Source organism: Poecile atricapillus, chromosome 3, assembly GCF_030490865.1.
Source record: "Poecile atricapillus isolate bPoeAtr1 chromosome 3, bPoeAtr1.hap1, whole genome shotgun sequence".
NCBI classification, from domain to species: Eukaryota; Metazoa; Chordata; class Aves; order Passeriformes; family Paridae; genus Poecile; species Poecile atricapillus.
This window is the reverse complement of record NC_081251.1, coordinates 83,067,449-83,087,226: the sequence shown is the minus strand read 5'-3', so window position 1 is coordinate 83,087,226 and position 19,778 is coordinate 83,067,449. Positions and strand designations below refer to the sequence as shown.

At 39.4% G+C, this 19,778-nt stretch overlaps 1 protein-coding gene across 1 annotated transcript in view; it reads right to left on the bottom strand.

The window, feature by feature from the left end:
* Positions 1 to 12,202, bottom strand: part of PLD5 (phospholipase D family member 5) — a 178,353-nt gene extending 166,151 nt beyond the window's left edge. Inside the window, exon 1 of the mRNA XM_058836895.1 lies at positions 12,017 to 12,202. Coding sequence (XP_058692878.1) covers positions 12,017 to 12,202 — 186 coding nt within the window. The remainder of the gene's footprint in view (positions 1 to 12,016) is intronic.
* Positions 12,203 to 19,778: the final 7,576 nt, after the last annotated feature.

The window sequence follows — 19,778 nt, the reverse complement described above, 5'->3', positions numbered from 1 at the left end:
AAATAATTTCAAAATTGTTTGGCTTTCATTCATCAGTGATCTCTTTGTCTGCTTGTTTTAAGTAATTAATTTTCAAGTCATCTTTTCTTAGAACCATCCCATCCGCTGCACTAACCAGGGGAGTTATGCAGCCATTATTGATAGAACAGGAATTACTCAAAAGATGCATCTTCTCATGGATCTAAAAAGCTGCACAGTTCCAACAGAGAAGCAGAACTGAAAATAATTCATCCCATATTGTTTTAAACAGCACTTATGCACAGGACTGCATGCATGACTCCGATCAACTCTTTACCTAGTCAATAGCAAGTCAGATGTCAACAACATGCTGGTTTTCTGTGAAAAGACACACAGAGAATTTGGACAGTTTGGCAAACGCTTCAAACTATGACTGAAGCCACTTCTAAATGATGCAAAGAATATCACTATCCTCCCTGAATTTAGCACTATAGATCCTGTTGAAAACTCAGGGAAACTACTTTTCCATATGGCATCCAAGATCAGAAAAGTAAGTAGAAAGCTGCCTTCAGTATTAGAACTTATAGGACTAAAGATACAGCTGCAAGCCTAAGACAATTCTTTAATAAGCAGGAAGAAGTTATGGAACGTACTGATTCAGGGGAAGAAAGAAAACAGTGTGTTCTCTGCCAACCCATTGGCTTGAAACCTTTGAAACACTTTATTCCATAAGGTAACAGCAAATCAGCAGCATGGGGTGACAAATGCACATCAATTTCTGCTTCAGAAGACAGAAATCCCTACCCACTCTACTGTAAAGGCTGTCAGAGCTCTTCCAGCCCTAGAGCAGACTGACAGAGCATTAGCTCTAACTTTCCCCATTTCACTCATCTTCCCAACCTTTTCTATGCTGTCTATTTTATCACCACCCAGGAACAGACTAAACAGGCCAACTTCTGTTAGCAGCTGCCAGAAAGCCGCAAGAATTTCTCTAAGACCTTTAATCACTTGTGTTTCTTTTTAATGTTCAAGGAATACAAGCCTTTCTAGATGCTCATGGGTCCTCTCCAACAAACAGCTATGGGGAAATAGCAGAACCTGCCATGAGTCCCCATCTTTATTGCAGCCATCAGTCATTCCAATGGACATACTTCTACTTGCTCATCTAATTAATTTTTCACAAGAGGCAACAAGGCGTTTTGGTGTTTTGGTTGTCTTTTTTTCCGCAATTATTACCATCGAAGCAGGTGCACATTTCCACTTAAATTAAAACATGAAAACAGATTATACCTGCTATCATGAATCTGAAATTATATTCCAGTTTAGATTTGACTTGCTTTTTAGAATGATCAGCACTGTTAATCACTTATACTTTCTAAAGAAGCACAGAAGTATTCTAAAGGGGAACAAAGAAATAATTCCACAGGTAGCATTGTTTTGCTGAGTTTTCTTAAGATATCCATTCATTACTCTTGGCACATACTCGCAGTTTCAAATGCACCCTGCACCCATCTGACTTCCTTGTATATTCTCCCTCCTGAAACACCATAAGGTAGGCATAAAATGGTGTACAACTGGATCTACATAATTTTTTCATATTGACATAGATATTGGTTTCTTACATCCCCTTTGTTATATTAGGATGCCTTCTGTTCTTCCAACAGTCCTGTACTAACTGCAAAGTGTTTTCAAATAATTTATACAGCAATCAGCCTGATGATCCAGAGACTTAAAGCTTAAGAAAAGGTGAGCATTCTACAACAGATTTTTCCTCCAAGTGCTTAGCATGAGATACTAAACTTGGTTTTTAGCTCCAAATCCATGACAGCCAAGCTGATGTACAGTCTTTACAATCTTCTCTCAAGAAGTTCATATACAACTTGAATCCACAGTAATGAAGCCAATGGATCACAGTTTTGGAATAAGAGCAAACAAAAGTGCACAAGCTGCATTTAGGAAAGTGTCACCTTAAACACCATTCTCAGAAGCAAACAGCCTTAGATGAGGTAATGCCTGAAGTTTGTTCAGCCCATAAAGCATATTCCCTTATCAAAAAAATCCCCTACCTTGAAAAGATCAATGATGAAACTTAATGGACAGCGGCAGAATTTCCCTAACATGAAAAACAGAGTAAGGCATGTTCCAGACTGTGGCTGGAAGTGCTGAAGACCTTATTAACTTTTACACATTCTTGTGTTTCAAAACAAATATGAGTGTGCTCATTACAGCAGGCTTTTAACAGCATATACTGGCTTTTAGAATACTAAGTTAGAGTACAATCCCAAGTTAATGTGTCTTTACTGCAGTAACAACAGGATCAAGAATTTTAAGCTGGTCACTATCACTATCACATCACTGCTCCATATTTGGTTCTGCTCCAAACAGTTAAAAATCCCTTGGGGACATCTAGCGTATTTAATGTATCAAAATTCCAGGAATTATCTAAATCACTATTTGTTTTATTAGCAGCAATTCTCAAATACATGAGCTTTTTTATTCCATTAAACATTTAATTACAACTGTAAATAGACATACATGAATAGCAACAAAAATAAAAATAGAATGACTGGTATTTATGAGCTGCAACAACTTTATCAGTTACAAAACAAGCTGCTGATTATGTTGACATCATGCAGCCAAAAATGAAACTTACTAAGTTCTCTCAAAATCTTGGTTTTAAGATGAGAAATTAATAAAATGCACTCTATTCACCTACCAATACTGCACATAGAGGATTTTATAGATTGTGCAAAAGTGGGGGGAAATGGGAAAATTTTTATTCATCTTCAGAGAGCAAGCCAAAGTAGTATTAATAAAAATATCACTCTTGATATTTCTTTGTCCAGGGCTAGATGCTATCACCATCACAGATACACAGTCAAATTCACAGTGCATTGATCAAAACAAAAGAAGACAAATCCCTATAAAAATACTCAAACCCTATGTTATATTTGCAAAGCCTTTATAAAAGTTAAAGAAGTCTGATGGGCAAATCCTATTAAGAAAAAAAAAATAGACTAAGTTTTGATGGATAAGCACTCAAAAAAACCCTATGAAAAAATTTCCAATCTAATAAAATTATTTTCTGATTAAATCAATTTACTTTAACAGGTACCAATGTATCATTCATTTCCTCTCTTCCCCCCTCCTGTTTTTCTGAGGTTCTCTGCACACGTTTCTTTAGATGAGTGGCCCCTCTGCCCACTCAGGCACAGTAGATAGCCAAGAAGCCCAGCATATGTCACTCAAGGGGGACAGTGGGTTAACTGCCTTCCCTTGAAACACAAATGACCACGGAAACTGTGAGTGCCTCATTTTTCAATGAACAGATCAACTGCATCCCCACCAGGCAAGGGAGGGGAGCACCTATATACACACCCAGCTCATCACTGCCACATGGGCATGCAAGTTTCAAGCAGCACACGCCCTGGATTTGGCTGTTCAGGGAATATAGATGCCAGCACACACTTATTGCCTAACAGAGACACATCCTTAAGTAATTTTCTTTTGTTCCTAGAAAATGTGAAGAGCAAGTTGAAAACTTGATTGTCCACTCAGACTACACAATCTCACAGACACAGAGGAGTGTCACTGCACGAGAAAATGAATGTTACACTTTTTCACTCTACCAGCTGTCATCTAGGAGTGCAAAAATTTAAAAAATTGCATCCAAATTTCATTTTAAGAAACCACCTTTCAGACTCTGAAATACAACAGAGGAGCTATCTGGCGTATATGGATATATGGACCTTGTAACACATTAGCAGGGTACTGATTTTTTTTCCTCTCAGTAATGAAACTATACAAAGGCATGGAAATCACACCTGAAATAATGTTACAAAAAAAAGCAAAGCAAGAGGTGGGCTGTTAGAAACCCATCTCTTGTGCCTCAAGAAAATATTCCATCAGAGGAGACAGATGTAGGGAATTTACTACCAGCACAGGACTTTATTTTTCAGGAACAATAAAGAGTATATGATTTCCCATTGTGAATGGCAATAAAGCAGGGTTTATTAAACATTGGCATGAGCTGGCCAGCTGTTTCCATCCTTTTGATAGTCTGGTAAAGTTATTTTACCTTCAGTATTTTATCATTCCTGGTTATGGAACGAAAGAAGGTCTAAGCTAAACACACAACCAGTCATAGCAAGTAGTTTCTTTGGACATCGTCTACAGACAGTGAACTTACAGCATTTGTGAGGAGATATTAAAGAAGCATAATTTTCCTAGTGTTTTAAGTGCTCCTACTACCCTTAAGTGTGTTACAGTCAATGGTCAGCTACAAGACCAAATCACTGAAAACTGCAGAGTATTTGGTTGTGTAACAGACAAGAAGATTAAGTTGCAAGTTTCTGCTGCTCCTTTTTCAAAATCCTTAAATGAGGATGGTAACTGCTGTTGAAATAAAGGATGACAGTAGCAAAAAACTAATTTGAATTTTCCTTAATGCTGGTAGCATTAGGAAAAGCAAAGCAGTGGAAAGCACTTTTCCTATACCTACACTGAAGTTAACATCTGGAAGAAATGTAGACTAAGATATATGTCTTTTTTTCAGAAACCAAAAAGCTTCATTTCTAAAAAGTCTTGCACAGGCTGAATTAAATTACAAAATAATTTAAACATGCATATAAAAATGAAATTTAAGAGCAACTTTGAAACTTTAAGTTATTTTGTATTCCTGTGCAACAACATAAAGTCAGACACTATAAGTTAAGCTTGTTACAGTGAATATGCTTCTCAAATATTTTAAATTCAGCTTTAGAGATTTGGACTTTGAAAGTGACTGACGTTCAAATCAGCAGAACTGATGTGTTAGATTAATGCAATGTTGAATGATTTTCTCATACACCAGAGAAAGAAGAGCTGCTCCTAGGATTAGTGTATTTGATTTACATGGCTAGGTTTTGGGGGTGTGAGAGGCCACTGCAGAGGTGGCCTCTGTGAGACCAGTGGCTGCCCCATGCTGGACACTGCCAGTTTCAGCTGGCTCCATCACAAACCTTCTCTTTGCCAAAGCTGGGCCCATCAATAAGATTGGTTGGTGCCTCTGTTGATAACACATATAAGGAAAAAAGCTGCTGCCCAGGAGCTATGGGAGAGGAGCAAGAAAAATGTGAGAGAAACAGCCCTGCAGACACCAAGGTCAGTGAAGGAGAACAGTGAGGAGGCATTCCAGGTGCTGGAGCAGAGATTCCACTGCTGCCCACAAAGAGAGTACGTTGTCTCCCCACAGCCCATGGAGGGCCACACCAGAGCACGTACAGCAGGTATCCACACTGCAGCCCTTGCCAGAGCAGGTGGATGTGCTCTGAAGGAAGCTGTAGCCTGTGGAGAGCCCACAAAGGAGCAGGAAGTGCAGCCCATGGGAGGCCCATGCTGGAGCAGTCCATTCCTGGAGTACAAGCCATGGAGAGGATCCATGCTGGTACAGTTTTTGAAGAGCTACAGCTTGTGTGGAGGATCCACATTGGAACAGCTTGACAGGGACTATATCCCATGGCAGGGATCCCACACTATAGCAGGGAACTGTGAAGAAGGAGTGACAAAAGTGTTACAAACTGACTGCAGCCCCCATTTCCCAATACCCCATGCCACTCGGGAGATTGAGGGTAAGGAGATTGAAGATTCAGGAACAAACAACTGAAGTTGAGCCTGGAAAAATGGGGGGAGGGGATAAGGTGATTCTAGTCTTCTCCTTGTTTCTCACTATCCTATCCTATATTTAATTGGAAAGAGATAAATCTTCCCCAAGTTGAGTCTGTTTTGCTTGTGACAGTTTTGCTGGTGATCTCCCCATCTTCACCTCAAGCTAAAAGATGTTTTATCTCATGTTCTCCCCCTCTCTTGTTGAGAAGGGGGAGAGAGAGAGTGACTTGGTGGGCAGCTGGCAGAAAACCAAGGTTAACCCACTACAACTAAAAAGAGAAAAACAGCTAGGTATCATATTTTCACTGCTTTGCAATACAAAATTACTTTTGTGTGTGGTAACCACACTAATAAAATTTCTCAGGATTTAAAATTCCCCATATCATTTTCAAAAGAAAACATTTTACCTTTTTTTTCTCTAAAGTGTTATTCAGTGTTTTCCCAACACTGCTCAATTATTTTGGTCTTTTCTCAACATTTATTTTCTCTAATTATGTTTTTCTACAAAACATTACTGGAGAAAGGCACCTGCAAGGAAATCAGCATTTTGACATAAGAATTTCCCTTCACACAGAGTCTGTCAGTAGAGAAGCAAACTGCATGGTGCTACTTCAGCAAGAATCACTACTCATGCTAAGCACCAGTGCTCCAGGCAGGCAATCTACCTACCAGTCTCCTGTTGAAAAAAAAAAAAAAAGCCAAAAAACCCTCTAACTTAATTGAGTTTGTTCTCTTGATTTTAATGACAAAACCTAAATACAGATATCTATCTCCAGGACCAGACAGACATTTGGAATTATAATCTGCAACCACACCATCAAAAAGATTCAAATATTGGAAACTAACTCTCTAGAACCCTCTGAATCATCCGCATCTGTGTACCTTCCTACATGGCACACACCATTTTTCTTGGTATCTGACTTTATTCCAGATGACAAATTATTTATACCTGCCTAGTGCAAAAGACTCCGACAACAGTGCATCGAGCACAGCATTCCGGTGCGTGGCAAGGGAGGGGATTGCCCTGCTCTGCTGTGGCCTGACCTCAAGTCTTGTGTGCAGTTCTGGGTGCCACACAAAGATATAAAGGTTTTAAAGTGAGTCCAAAGGGGGCAACAAAGATGGTGAAAGGCCTGGAGGGGAAGCCATAAAAGAAGTGACTGAGGTCACTTGGCTTGTTCAGCCTGGAGAAGACAGAGGGGAGACCCCATAGACAGCTAGTACTTCCTCATGAGAGGAAGTGGAGGAGCAAGGTCTTTTCCCTGGTGAGCAGTGACAGGATCTGAGGGAATGGCCTGAAGTTGAATCAGGGGAGGTCTAGGTCAGATATTAGAAAAATGTCCTCTAACCAGAGGGTGGTTGGGCACTGGAACAGGCTACTCAGGAAAGCCTGACAGAGTTCAATAAGTATTTGGACAATGTTCTCAGGTACTTGGTGTGATCCTTGGGATGTCCTGTACAGGGTGAGGACTTGTAGATAATTCCCATGAGTCATTCTCATTTAACTCAAAAGAAGATCTGTGTTTGCATTGATTTCAAGAGTGGGGCTGTTTTGGGAATATGGGAATGGTTCTTTAATTCTGATTTATATCCTTGCATTGTTTTTCTTTAAACTCAAGCCACTGCCACTGTCCAGCAACTGATTTGGCTTGACTGGGTTCTACTCCTATCACATGTTTTACATCAAGCTATGTTCACCTTCTTTGCTTAGGTGTTCCAAGTTATAGCTATGTACATGGTGTCTTCTGCATCCTTCTGAAAATTACAAATCTGTCTTCTGACTTTCAACATTAGTGTTCATTTTAACACTAGTTTAACATTAGTGTTAATTTTACTGCAAGAGCAGAAATGCACTTGGAAACATGCCCAACAAAGCTTTTGTTAAGAATTTCCAGTATCAAAAAACAAAGAAGAGAAGACAAAAGCTGCCTAACAGACTTACTAGTTTTTGAATAATAAAAACGAACTGGCAAAATTGGATTTGGAATTTCAGCTTTTATAAAGGTATTATGACAGGTGAATTAAAGCTATATTTTATTTAGGATTTTCTCATGCAGCTCTGAGAAATTTTCCAGCCATGCTTGTCAGGCACCATTGTAAACTGTCTTAAGCCTAGCAGTTGCATATTAGATACCTGCCTCTGCTGCCAAGTGACACTGCTATCCCTGTACCTCATGGCCACTTTTCTCCCTGGGTAGCAATGCTGCCAAAGGCAGAGCAGTGTGCTGAGCAACAACATCAACTGGTCAAATAACAGCAACAGCACTTAGAATCTGAAAACTCCAATATTGCCCTTGCTGCTGATCAGAACTTCAGTAAAAAAAAAAATTAAAAAATGCAATAATTGTCAATAATTTCTCCTAATTATGATTCTTCAAAAATAACAGACTGAGAATTTCCAGGAAATAACACTGTCCTGGTGTCAGGTCTCCCCAAATGTTAGTTTTGAACCAGTTTCTTAAAAGAGAATTTTTAAAATCTTTTAACATAATTATTTAATTTGGACATTATTAGACTACCACTACATCCTTGAGAAAAAATAGCTGTATTTGTCAAAAACAAATATATGCTTGAAGCATATCTCTTGTAGCTTAGAAAGTAATCTGTTTGGTTTTGAAGCTTCTATTATTTAGAATTCAGTTCTCTAGAATTCTTCGCTGAGGTACCAGGAAAGCAACTATTCAATATCTGTCATTACTGTGGTATCCTGAGACATGATGGAGAGCTGCTGCAAATTAAACCAGACCAAATAACTCCTATCAGCTAAAGCCTATCAGGTTAGCTACTCTTTCCCAATCCCTACCTACTATTTCTCTTAATGAATTCACATTTCATTAAAAAAAGACAACACCAAACAAAGAGAAACAAACAAACAAAAAAACACTATGCAAAGAAGAATTTAGAAATATTTCACACATGTGTTTTCTCTCTGACACTTCCAATACCAGGCAAACATTTCACAAAGAGGCACAAGGAACTAGTTGAAGAAAATAAATAGAATCTGAATAATTTCAGCTCTGCAGGGATTTCACACAAAGGTTTGCAACATCACTGCGGTCACATCTACAGTGCTGGAGTTCCTCACATCTCTTGTAAATTCCTCCATTAACAGTGTGGCTCTTTAGCACACTGAGTAGAGTATGCATGTACACTGAGGCCTCACTTCAGCAGAACTCCTCACTGGACCTTCAAACATGTTACAGCAAATTCATTTAATCTTAAATACAGCATCTGAGTTCACAAAGCAACAGGGGTGGGTTGTGTTCAAATCTTTTCTAGTACAAACTGTGCTGCTGCTTGGAAAAAGAAAATCATACAAAAACACCTAGTCAATGAGCCACACTATATTAAGATCCATTTGAAGAACAATAATTAGCAAGACACCAGCAGGATGTTCCAGATTTTTACTTCATCTATGGTCAGTCATATTGATCAATTTTAAAGAAACTCAATCATATTTGTGCATCTGAACTTGTTCTGTGCTTTCAGAAGAGATAAAGCAGTTGAATTTTCAACCTCTTTACCACAGTCCTCAAATTGACATCCGTATAAGAAAAAGCCTAAAACATACACAAACAAACCAAAAATCATAACACCAAAACCCACAACTTTGTTACAGTTTTGAAATCTAGAAACAAACTTTTTCTGCATTTAAGAATCTTTTTAGGTAAACAATTTGATACAAATTGGCTTCAGAAGATGTTTGTTAACCCATCAAACTATATGTGGTTTAGTAAGTATTGCACATGATTAAGTTAGGCTATTCACTTCAACAAAAGTCAATATAAAATATCTACTGTGGCCTACAAGGTCTTACTGTAGACCTTGTAAGTAATGAACAAAATATGTTGGCCCAATTTCACCCCGGTTACAACTGAAATCAATTTAAGAAATCATTGCAATGAAGCAAAAACCAACCCCCTCCACAATGCTGAAAGAGTACACATGAAACTTCAAAATCTCTTCATGTGTATCTTGACTTGCACTCAATATAAACCCCTCTTCTGGCTAACCTGCCATTGTGCAGCATCAAGTCTGTGATGATATACTTTTAAATTCAATGCCTCCATGAATGCTCACTCCTTGTATTTTCATTTTCCTTGTAGTTATCAAGGAACATGATTAACTCAGAGGGAGCTGTAATGAAATGTTATGCAAACTTCGTGAGGTGGATGGAGGATATGAATATCTTCATTATGCAATACTGGCCATAAGCTATCATATGTCAATGACTACCCCATTCAAAACGATGCATCTCAAAGTAATTGGTTTGTCTTTTGGAGTGGAAGAGTGGAGTATAGGACATAACTTCTTTAGCAAGAGAATAAACAAAACCATCAAAGATTTATCTGAAAACAAAAAATAGCAACCTTGCTCTAAAACTGTATAAGCAAAATAGAATTTATAAATAAATAGACATTTTATTTTTATTCATCCAATAGCCTGTCTGTTACAACACTCATGAGTAATGCAGTTGCTTTAAACCATAAAACAAAGTATTTTCACATATCTACTGTTAGCATATCAGTGCACTGCAGGGTAGTCACAATAAATGTAAATTAAATATATACTTTTTGGCAAGCAAGGGATATCAATGCTCCAATTTTTTTCTCTTTGCATTGTTCAAATAGGCTGTGGGAGTAAAAATAACTGAATCAAATGAGAGGGAAACCCCCAGAAGAATATGCATTACAGATTACAGAGAAAGCTTTTCACACAAATGCTGCAGGGATATCGAAGACTACTATTGTGACAAAATACTGACAATAGTAGTCCCCAACAACAACAAAAAATCCAGCAACAAATCACACACAAAATAAAGGTTTTGCACTTTCAATCTTCAAACAAGTTAATGTCTATTTTCTACCTGCTAACATTGTGATAAGATTTAATATACAGGTATCTGACCATTCAGCTACCAGATATCAAACTGCTGACAGATTAATTCCTGCACAACTAATAATTATTCATTTGATCACAGATATCAACATGTAGCAAAATTTGTTACAAAAGTCACAGCTCACATTTCTGTGCTTTCGATGTTCTAGCTGTATTGAGATAAGGCACTGACCTTTATTCTTGATTGACAATGGGAGAATACTCCACTTACAAGCTTACTACTGTGAAGCCTTGTTGTCAGTGTGAAGAATCACAAAACTGTGCTAAAAGGCAGACAGAATCCAATACCTTCCTCAACATCTGAAATGTGATCTTTCCAACAGATCATCAGTTCTTGTCATTTCCCCAAAAGTATAAATGACTCATGTTTAAGATTTCACTAAGAGGGATAAAATACATTGCAGGTTAGGGGGAAGGGAGTGTTACAGTCCATGAACTAGTTGGTAAAGGACCTTCTTTCAGGTTTCATCTTGAAAGGACTCTACTATGCCATCTAGGATTTTCATGTAATAAAGGCAATTTATCCTTCTAATCAGACCATTTCTATTCAAAGAGACTTCAGGTGGCTGTACCATAAGAAATATTTTCCTGTGCCTCTTGAAATCAATGTGACTGTGATTGCAAATTACTCACTAATGTAAAGAATAGCAGACTTTTGCATTATGCAAGCCCATCCAGATTCTTTTGCATCCCTGTAAATGTAGCTACTTTCCTGTCTTGATTGTACTGTACACTAACAATGGGTTTCACCTAATAAGCTATTCAGGAAACTTACACAGCATGCAGGTCATCTCAACCCATTTCCTTGCTTTACAAGTAACATGAAAAATGCTTTCAAACATCATCTGAGACAGGAACACTTTGAAGCACCTTAAATTCTCATAAAATATTCACTAGAGCTATCAACAGTATCAGTCCTATTGTGGCCTCACAGTTAAGTCATGTACTACTGCTGCAGCAAGTAAAGTCTTGAAGGAAATCTCTACTCCACATAGGTGGAGTATGTTCAAAGTCCTATGCATGGAGAAGAAAAAGATGGGGGAGGGGAAAATGAAAATCACATCTAAAATTTAAAAAAACCAACAAAACCAACAAAAAAACCAACCACCAGCTATTTTCTTTTAGCTATTCTAGAACTACATTATCATCACCGTGAGATAAATGCTCTAACCTCCATCTGCACCATCCCAATCTTTCTCCTCCCACATCAGTGCTGAATTTGCTGGAGTAGAAGGAATCAGCCAGGAAGGTTAAAAAATATTTCCAGTTAGGAGACTCGCCTGTAGTTTGAAACAGTACTGACATCCCATTCATCTCAGACCTGACCACTATGGGACCTCTAAATAGCTCCTTTCTCTATCATTTGGGAAATACCATGCCCAACTACTGGAGAAACACTTTTCTTCTGGAGTCCCAGATGGCAGGCAGCCTAACAGAGCACCTAGAGAGAGGTCTTAAAAAAAAAAAAAATTTAAAAAAAAAAATGTGGGGGGGGATAAAGAAGCTGGCTTACGTGCTCCAGTTTGTCTTTCCTCCTCAGCCAGACACTGGCACTGTAGTCCTGCTGCTTGACAGTGCTGTAGAAGTTCGCACCTACTCTGGTGAGGCTTGGGGAAGGCTCCCTGGGTCTGCTCTTCAGCCTCATCTGCTCGAAGCCCTCATGGGGGGATGAGGAGAGCCAGTCATTCCTGACTTCCATCTTGACATGACAAGGCAAAGTCCAAGGGAAAAAAAAAATCAAAAGAAATCAAGAAATTAAGAGGCACTAAACGAAGATGGTCCAAAAGGGAACAGGATGGGGGAAGAAAAAAGAAAGGAAATTAAAAAAACCCCTTAAAACCAGAAAATGGTAAGAGAAGGGGGAGACAAGCAGAAATAAGGTAGGAGTGGAGGGAGAAAGAAAGGCTGCAGGTACGAGAGAGCAGCGGGCTGGGAGACATGAAGGGGCACTCGGGAAAGAAGACGCTCCAAGATGCCGCTGCTTGTTGCCCCGGCCGCCAGCAAGCTGCAGTCCAGGACCGACGCAGCGGGAAGCGGCTGCCTGCGGCTCTGCCCGGGACGGAGGCGAGGGGGCGGCGCGGCCCGGGCAGCCGAGGCCGGGCGGGGCTGCCGCCTCCAGCCCGCCTGCAGGTTGGCGCAGTGGAGGGGCCGCCGCCCGCCCGGGGATGAGCGCGGCTCCTCCCCCGCCTCCCCTCCCCGCTGCCACCTTCGGGGAGGCAGCCGGCTGCACGGGAGAGCCCTTTCCTTTCGACAGGAGCCGCCGCCGACGCCCTCCTGGGGCCGCCCGTGCCCCTGGGGAAGTTGTCTCGTCTGCTCTCCCCCCGTCCCGGCGGCACCGACCCGCCCGCAGCTCGCCGAGGGCTGGGCGGCCGCTTGCCACTCCCTCTCATGGAAGCCTTTGTCCGATCTCCGCACGGCGGAGGCTCCCGGGGCCGTCGCCCGCTGGCCTGCCCAGCCCGTCCCAGGGCAGGCTGTGCTCCTCACCCCGCCCGGGCTCGCTGCGGCCGGCAGGGGATGCGGGGCTGCGGCCGCCGCGGGCACCGCGCCGGCCTCTCCCGCGGCACCTCGCCGTCACCGCCTCCCCTCCCTCCCTGGGCAGGGGCTCCCGGGGCTCTCGGGCGTAACCAGACCGAGCTGCCGGCCCTTTCGCCGGGACAGCCAGGAGCGCATCTCGCCTGACCAGGAGGCGAAAGCCCCGGCTCGGGTCCGGTCCAGGTCCCAGTCCCGCCTGGAAGCCCCCGCCGCCGCAGCGGTTCAGCCAGCAACAGACCTCAGAAACCAAATCGCTCCTGTGGTCTCGATGGACAGGGTCGCTGGGATGCCCACATTCGTAGATCCCTGGCATCTAGGATTTCTCGCATAAAATAAAAAGATCTTCTAGGGTGGTTTCTACAGTCCACTGCCATCTCTTTTAGTAGAAGTTGATGTGTGTTGCTATATAGCTCAAACATTTCAACAGAAAAAAAGGACTTTCCTTTTTCACACTATGAAAAGCCACCTCGCTAATTGCCCACACACTCTGTAAAGCTATATTAGGCATAGACAAGAAAACTTTCTCACACAGTACATCAAGAAATATTTACTGGAGCTCAGAACAACATTTCATTTTCCTGGTCAATATTTGCCATCAAGCGTTTGCAATTTGTATTTCAGTTTTTTGGAAATAGGTGCCTCAATGAGTGTACAATTGATACATCGGCATCTGCAGATTATTTTTCCCCTGCTACAGAACTACACTGATGTAGCTATTCTGATAAAGGGATGCTGAACTAGAGGTTGAACTAGACTTGAATCCAGTTAACTGAAAATAGCCTTTGAATGGTAAAGAAGTTCATCCAGACAAATTTCTGAGAAAATTATAGAACAGCCCTCAGCTAATCACTTGATCTACAGTGAACTCCACTTCCATCTGATCAAAAGGAAAATTTAAAATATCCCTATGATTTGACTTAAGGTGTATTACTGCAAAATATCAGCCAGAAACCAGACAGATAATTAATTTTTTCTTGTCAAAATAGTAAAAATAAAGTCAAAACCCACATTGTAAAACATAATTAATGATTATTAGTAATAGATAATACTAGTATCTTTGTGAAATACTGGAAAAATAAACTGAACACTAGCAGAGGTTTGGTAGGAACATAAATTACAGCATCTTCTTCTAAAATGTAAAAGACAATTTCAAAATCCTTATCTAAATATTACAACAACAACAAAAAAAAAAGAGTGTAACAAAATACTAACAACCAGAACCATCAATATTATATGCAATATTATATACTTTTAACTCACCAGTATAAAGGATTTGCAGTTTTCTTTCTAATAACTTTCTAGTCTCTTCAGTTAGAAAGTTTAGGTATTTCCAGGATTGTCAATACAACCTCAAAACACCTGAATCAAGAATGAGACCTATGTGATCCTGCTGTATGCAGGACACACTAGAAGGCACTGAGATTTAATGTATGGCACATCCCAGCTGAATCAGTTTTAAGCTTGCACAGAATAACTTGACTAGAACTGAACTTTAGCTGCAGATGCCCATTTAGGAAATTTAAGAATTCTACATGCTCAGAGGTGCACCTGCTCCCAAAGGACTGGAATAAATGCAAACATTCAGTCAGAAAAAAGGAAAGGAAAGGAAAACAAAAGAGCCTCTGTGTTTCTTCAAATGTATCATTTCCCAACAGGTGTACATATATATATGTATATGTGTATGTATGTATGTATGTATAGTGTTCTTAGAAAAACTGCATGTGGTGTAAATCAGGAGAGCCTGCTTTATGCTGGTTTTGCATAAGAATTTTCATATTGTTTCTATAGCAGTATATGAAGCACTTCAACCTTTTCTTTATCTGTCTAATCTTTCTTCTGTTGCTTCCAAATATTCATAAAGAAAAGTTGCTAGTGTCACTCTGCAGTTGCCACCTGCTTTTCTTCCCATCCCTTAATACTATAACAGAATAAATATGCCACTGTACTTGAGTGCAAGACATTGTGTCATTCCCCCATATGTACTGCGTTAAGATTTTTTTTAAAATGTATATGAGCTATTTTGTAGGGTTCATTTATCTTACCTTCCCTAGCTACACTACCAGCAGACCTTCTGAACTGCCAGAGGAACTTCTTTCTGCCTATCCAGGACAGACAGAAAATGGAGTCCTAAAGTTGCTTTTAGTCTCCATGCAATAAAGAGAGTTTGCTCTCCTTTCCAAACACCCTCTTTGACATGTAGGTGTGCTGCATTCCACTACTACTACTGCCAACATTATTATTATCCCAGTCCTACTCTCACTAGGAGTGAGAGAGAAAAGGCAAGAAAGAAGCCTGGATAAAGTCTGTTAAAATTAGGTGAACAAGCTATGCTTGCAAAGCCTGTGTTGCTTGCTGACTCTCAAGCAGAAAAGATTTCTAGTGAGAAAAGATAATCTAGTGACTATAAATTTTTTGTGTTTTCATAAAAATTTTACTCAGGCAAATACACTAAGAATACAATGTCAGTCCCTAGAGAATACATGGTTATTAATCTAATTTGAAGAGTAAAGAGCTGTTTGCCAGATTTTGTGTTCCAGTTTATTTCCAGGTTAGATCTATGCAAAAACCCCCCAGTTTTGTTCAAACAACCATAAGCATAACAACCAATTTAATTCAAAGATAATTCAACTCATTAGAATTCAATCAGCTCTGTAGTAGATCAGCAATTCCAATTGGCTATATGAGCTGGATTAAACTACTGTCTTTCTCTTCCATGCAATTTTCAGAATTACCCAAACACCTGCTCCTGTCAAGGCCCTTTGCTTCCACACCCAGATGACTACAGCAGCAAGGATGACTGAAATTACAAACATCACACTTACATAATTAGCAATAGATGCAAGTCATGCATATCAAAATATAATTTTACCTTACCATGGTTCAGGCTACAATTTTCTTCAATCCGCTGCCCTTCTTATCAAGAATCAGAAGAACTCCTTTAAAGCATTCTACAAAAATTTCCATTCTCTATATCAACAGGATCAGTGCTGTAGGGGGCAGAGTTAACTCAGGCCAATGCAAAGAAAATCAGGATATAAGTGGAAACTTATAGGTAGGGCTACAACAGATTTACTTTTTTAAAAAGACAGCATCTATTTCTTCCAAAAACCTTATCCAGATAAGTTTTAAAGGACCTCCTCCCTGTGCTACAGCTTTCTGAACACATTTTTAAATGAAGGGGTTCTAGCAATTCAACATATCCACAAGAATCTTAGACCTTTTATCACCAAATGTCATATACCTAAAACTATAAAAACTCTAGCAAAACTTTATTTTGGCTGCATACCAATACTTGCATGCCTGCACCTGTAATAAATTCAAAGCCTCCTTACAAAGTACTGATTTTTAATGCAGAGCTGGGCTGCACACAAGCACTGGCCCACTTTTTAGAATGTCCCACACCTGACCAAAACAGCAGGCAGCAATTGCCTTGCAGTCTTCAGCTGCTGTCCAGTCAGAGGGCCGTGACTGACACCGGCTCCAGCAGCAGTGCTGGGCCTGGCAGCCAGGTGGAAAGGGAACTGTCACCTTCTTACCCAGCTCAGCTGAACTTGCTTTCTCCTCTAGGAATTGATAAAAACACTCAAATGGGGAGATCTTTTTAAGATCCCTTTTTAACACTAGTCCATTCCAGATAAAATTAACCATCTTTCAAACAAATTTTAGTATTACCAAAACACCAGCTCCTTCCTAGCCCCCCAAATTCTATCAGCCTACAAAGAAAAAAAAAAACATTGCAGCAGGCTGTTGTCTCTATGCTGATATGTTGGCCATGTCTCCAAGCCTATGTGCTCCTGCCTCCTTGAAGCAGCTGCCTGTCATTGAAACATGGGCTTGCTATAAGGAAGGACCGGAGAGGTAACAAAAAGAATTAAAGGGGAGATTTCCACACACACCCCACCCCCTGCTTAGTGCAGTGTGCTACAGTGCCAAGTACAAGGTCAGAATAGTAAAACTCACTAGATGTGCAGCAGGAAAAAAGTAAGAAAAAAGCTAGACTGCTGCATGGAGATTTATAAATAATTTCTGCATTGTTGCTTTGTCAAATCCCATGCAGCACAAAATGAAATCTTTATACATTTATCTTCAGTTTTTGGATAAGAATGAAAGTATGAAATGGGAGGGTCAAACCTCAAGTTAAAGGGAAGTTTTGGAGTTGGAGGTGCTTCAGATTTCAGGTTATGAACATATTAGACAACTACCTCAAAAATAACATGGAAATGTCATCTAATACTGATAATGTTCCCACTTTAGCCCTCCCTTTCTGAATTCAACTATTAATCAAACTCTTCTGTGACTCTTGTCTGAAATAACCTCAAACTCTTTCTTCTTTGTGTGATCTTTTATTCAAAATAAATAAAACCCAGCAACAAACGAACAAACCACAAACCACAAACACATAACAAACATTAACACATGGAACAACCACCTATTAGTCTCTTGTCTGTCAGATTTGGTTGAAATAAGCCATGTCCCAGAACATATTAGTCTGGGATTGACAGACAAATAGTATAATTGCATAAACTTTTTTCCTTTAGAAAACAAATAAAAAATACCTGAGACATCAACTAATTCATCTTCCATTTGAAATAATATGTTATTCTGTAAATGTCATCAAAACATCCACTTCACCTAGAAGTCCAGGCCTAGAATGTTTCTCTTGTGGACTCCCTTCCATCTTCATGTAACCTAAGAGGGTGCTAAACTGGTCCCTAGGGTGTGTTGTGTGCTGCACGGATACCAGCATGAACTGGGATGCTCTCATTTTCACTGGGGATTGTGAAATAATATCTGATATCATTTCACAATCCCCATCTCAAGTCAAATTCTGCCTTCGCTTTTTGTACTCTCCTTCATCCCTTCCCCCACACCCATCCATACATTGACAAAGAACATTTTCAGTTCTGGGCCTCAATAATCCTGTGCAGACAAATTTCATCCTGCACCTTAAAATAATATTCATTACTGGCACATATTAATTGGGCCAAATTCTGTACCCTGTTCCACCTCTATGTCCCACTGGAGTCATTAAACAAAAATAATTGTATCATGAACCTGTAACCAGGGGGTAAAATCTGGCTTACATTTCTTTAAAATAAATATGCAGCAAGTAATAGGTGTCCACTTACCTTGAGAATGAGACCCTTTACATTTGTGTAAAGGGTCCTGGCTTTTTTTTTCTGTTTACTGGGCAGGTTCACATCTATCTCAGCTTGGGTTCTTCATGCTGAATTTATCTGGTTGGTGCAGCTAAGAGCAATAAACAGACTGCTGACAAGATCTGAGCTCTTGAGGTGTCTTGCTCTGAAGTAAGTTGTTAAAACTGTTCCAGAGAAGTGGCAGTCAGCAGACAAAAAACACTGGAAGGGACAATGTTTTTAACAGTTGATCAGGGATAGAGGAATGGTTTTTCCCTTTTTTTAAACACATACATAAATTCTGGTTGATAACAAGGGATATATTCTCTACATCTGCACAATTTGAGGTGTAGGGAGAGACAGGAGAGAAAATTGAACAACCTTTCATGAATCATAGAATCATTAAGGTTGGAAAAGGTCTCTTAAGGTAATTGAATCAAACCTTTAACACTTTGTTCACCGATTAGCTATATCCCCAAGTCACATCCACACACTTTTTGAATACTTCCAGTTATGCTGATTCTGCCACTTCCCTGAGCAGCCTGTTCCAATGCCTGAATGCTACTATATAAACAAACAAACAAACAAACAAACAAACAAAAAGAATGTAAAGAAAATAAATTCAGTTGGAGGTGGGGAAAGTAAAACAAAGAGAAGGAAACATTAGCGAATATTCTTTTGTGGATGGATTGGTAGGCCAGTGTAAGGAACAGGCTCTAAGATTAGCACTCTGAAACCTCCCATAAGCATGTTTTCACACAGCTTAATACGGTGCAAAGAAAGAAGTTCAAAAAGAACAAAATAGCACAAAGACTTTTTTCTTCTTTTTTTTTAATAGCAGAGTACCTCTGTAGTGTATGTTTGTACTTACCAAAATTTTCAGCACAAAAAGTATTAAAACAGGAATTATCTAAAGCAATCTTATATATGACATGTTCTATCTACAAAATATTTTTCTACCATACAAAAGAGCATACTTTCAAATAATCCAAACTTTTTAAACACAGAAAATTATTTTTAATTAAAATTAAAATTCTGTGTTTCTATAACTTAATATATTAAATTTTAATTTTTATTAATTATTTTATTTTTATTAATCAATATATTCTGCTTAATTTTTGAAGATATTACTCTTAACTTAAGAAAATTACCTAAATTATAACTGCCTTTTGGAAATTAGCTCAGAACTTTCTAAATAATGTCAAACTACAAGCTACAGTATCATAAGATTTCACACAACATGTTTTCTAACTGCAATAAAATTTAGAAGAAAAAGTGATTAATCTGTATTGTGCCATCCTGTCTACCATAGATACAGTTGATTTAAACATTTTTCACTGAAGTGTTTATAAGCATTTGGATGGTGGCTTCCAGTGAAATATAGTTGAAGGGGTCATTATTTGCTGAAGTATTTTTCACTAAGAGAAAGCAAAAAGTTATGTCACAAAAGACATTTTTTTCCCCACAAGAGTTATATCGTGTTGCATCAGACATCAGACCTCTTTGTGTGACATGAAAGATGTTCATTGGTATGACAGCACCTAAGACCCATGAGGCAATATGACACGTGTTCTTTAACTACAAGCTTATCTTTGCACCATGGCC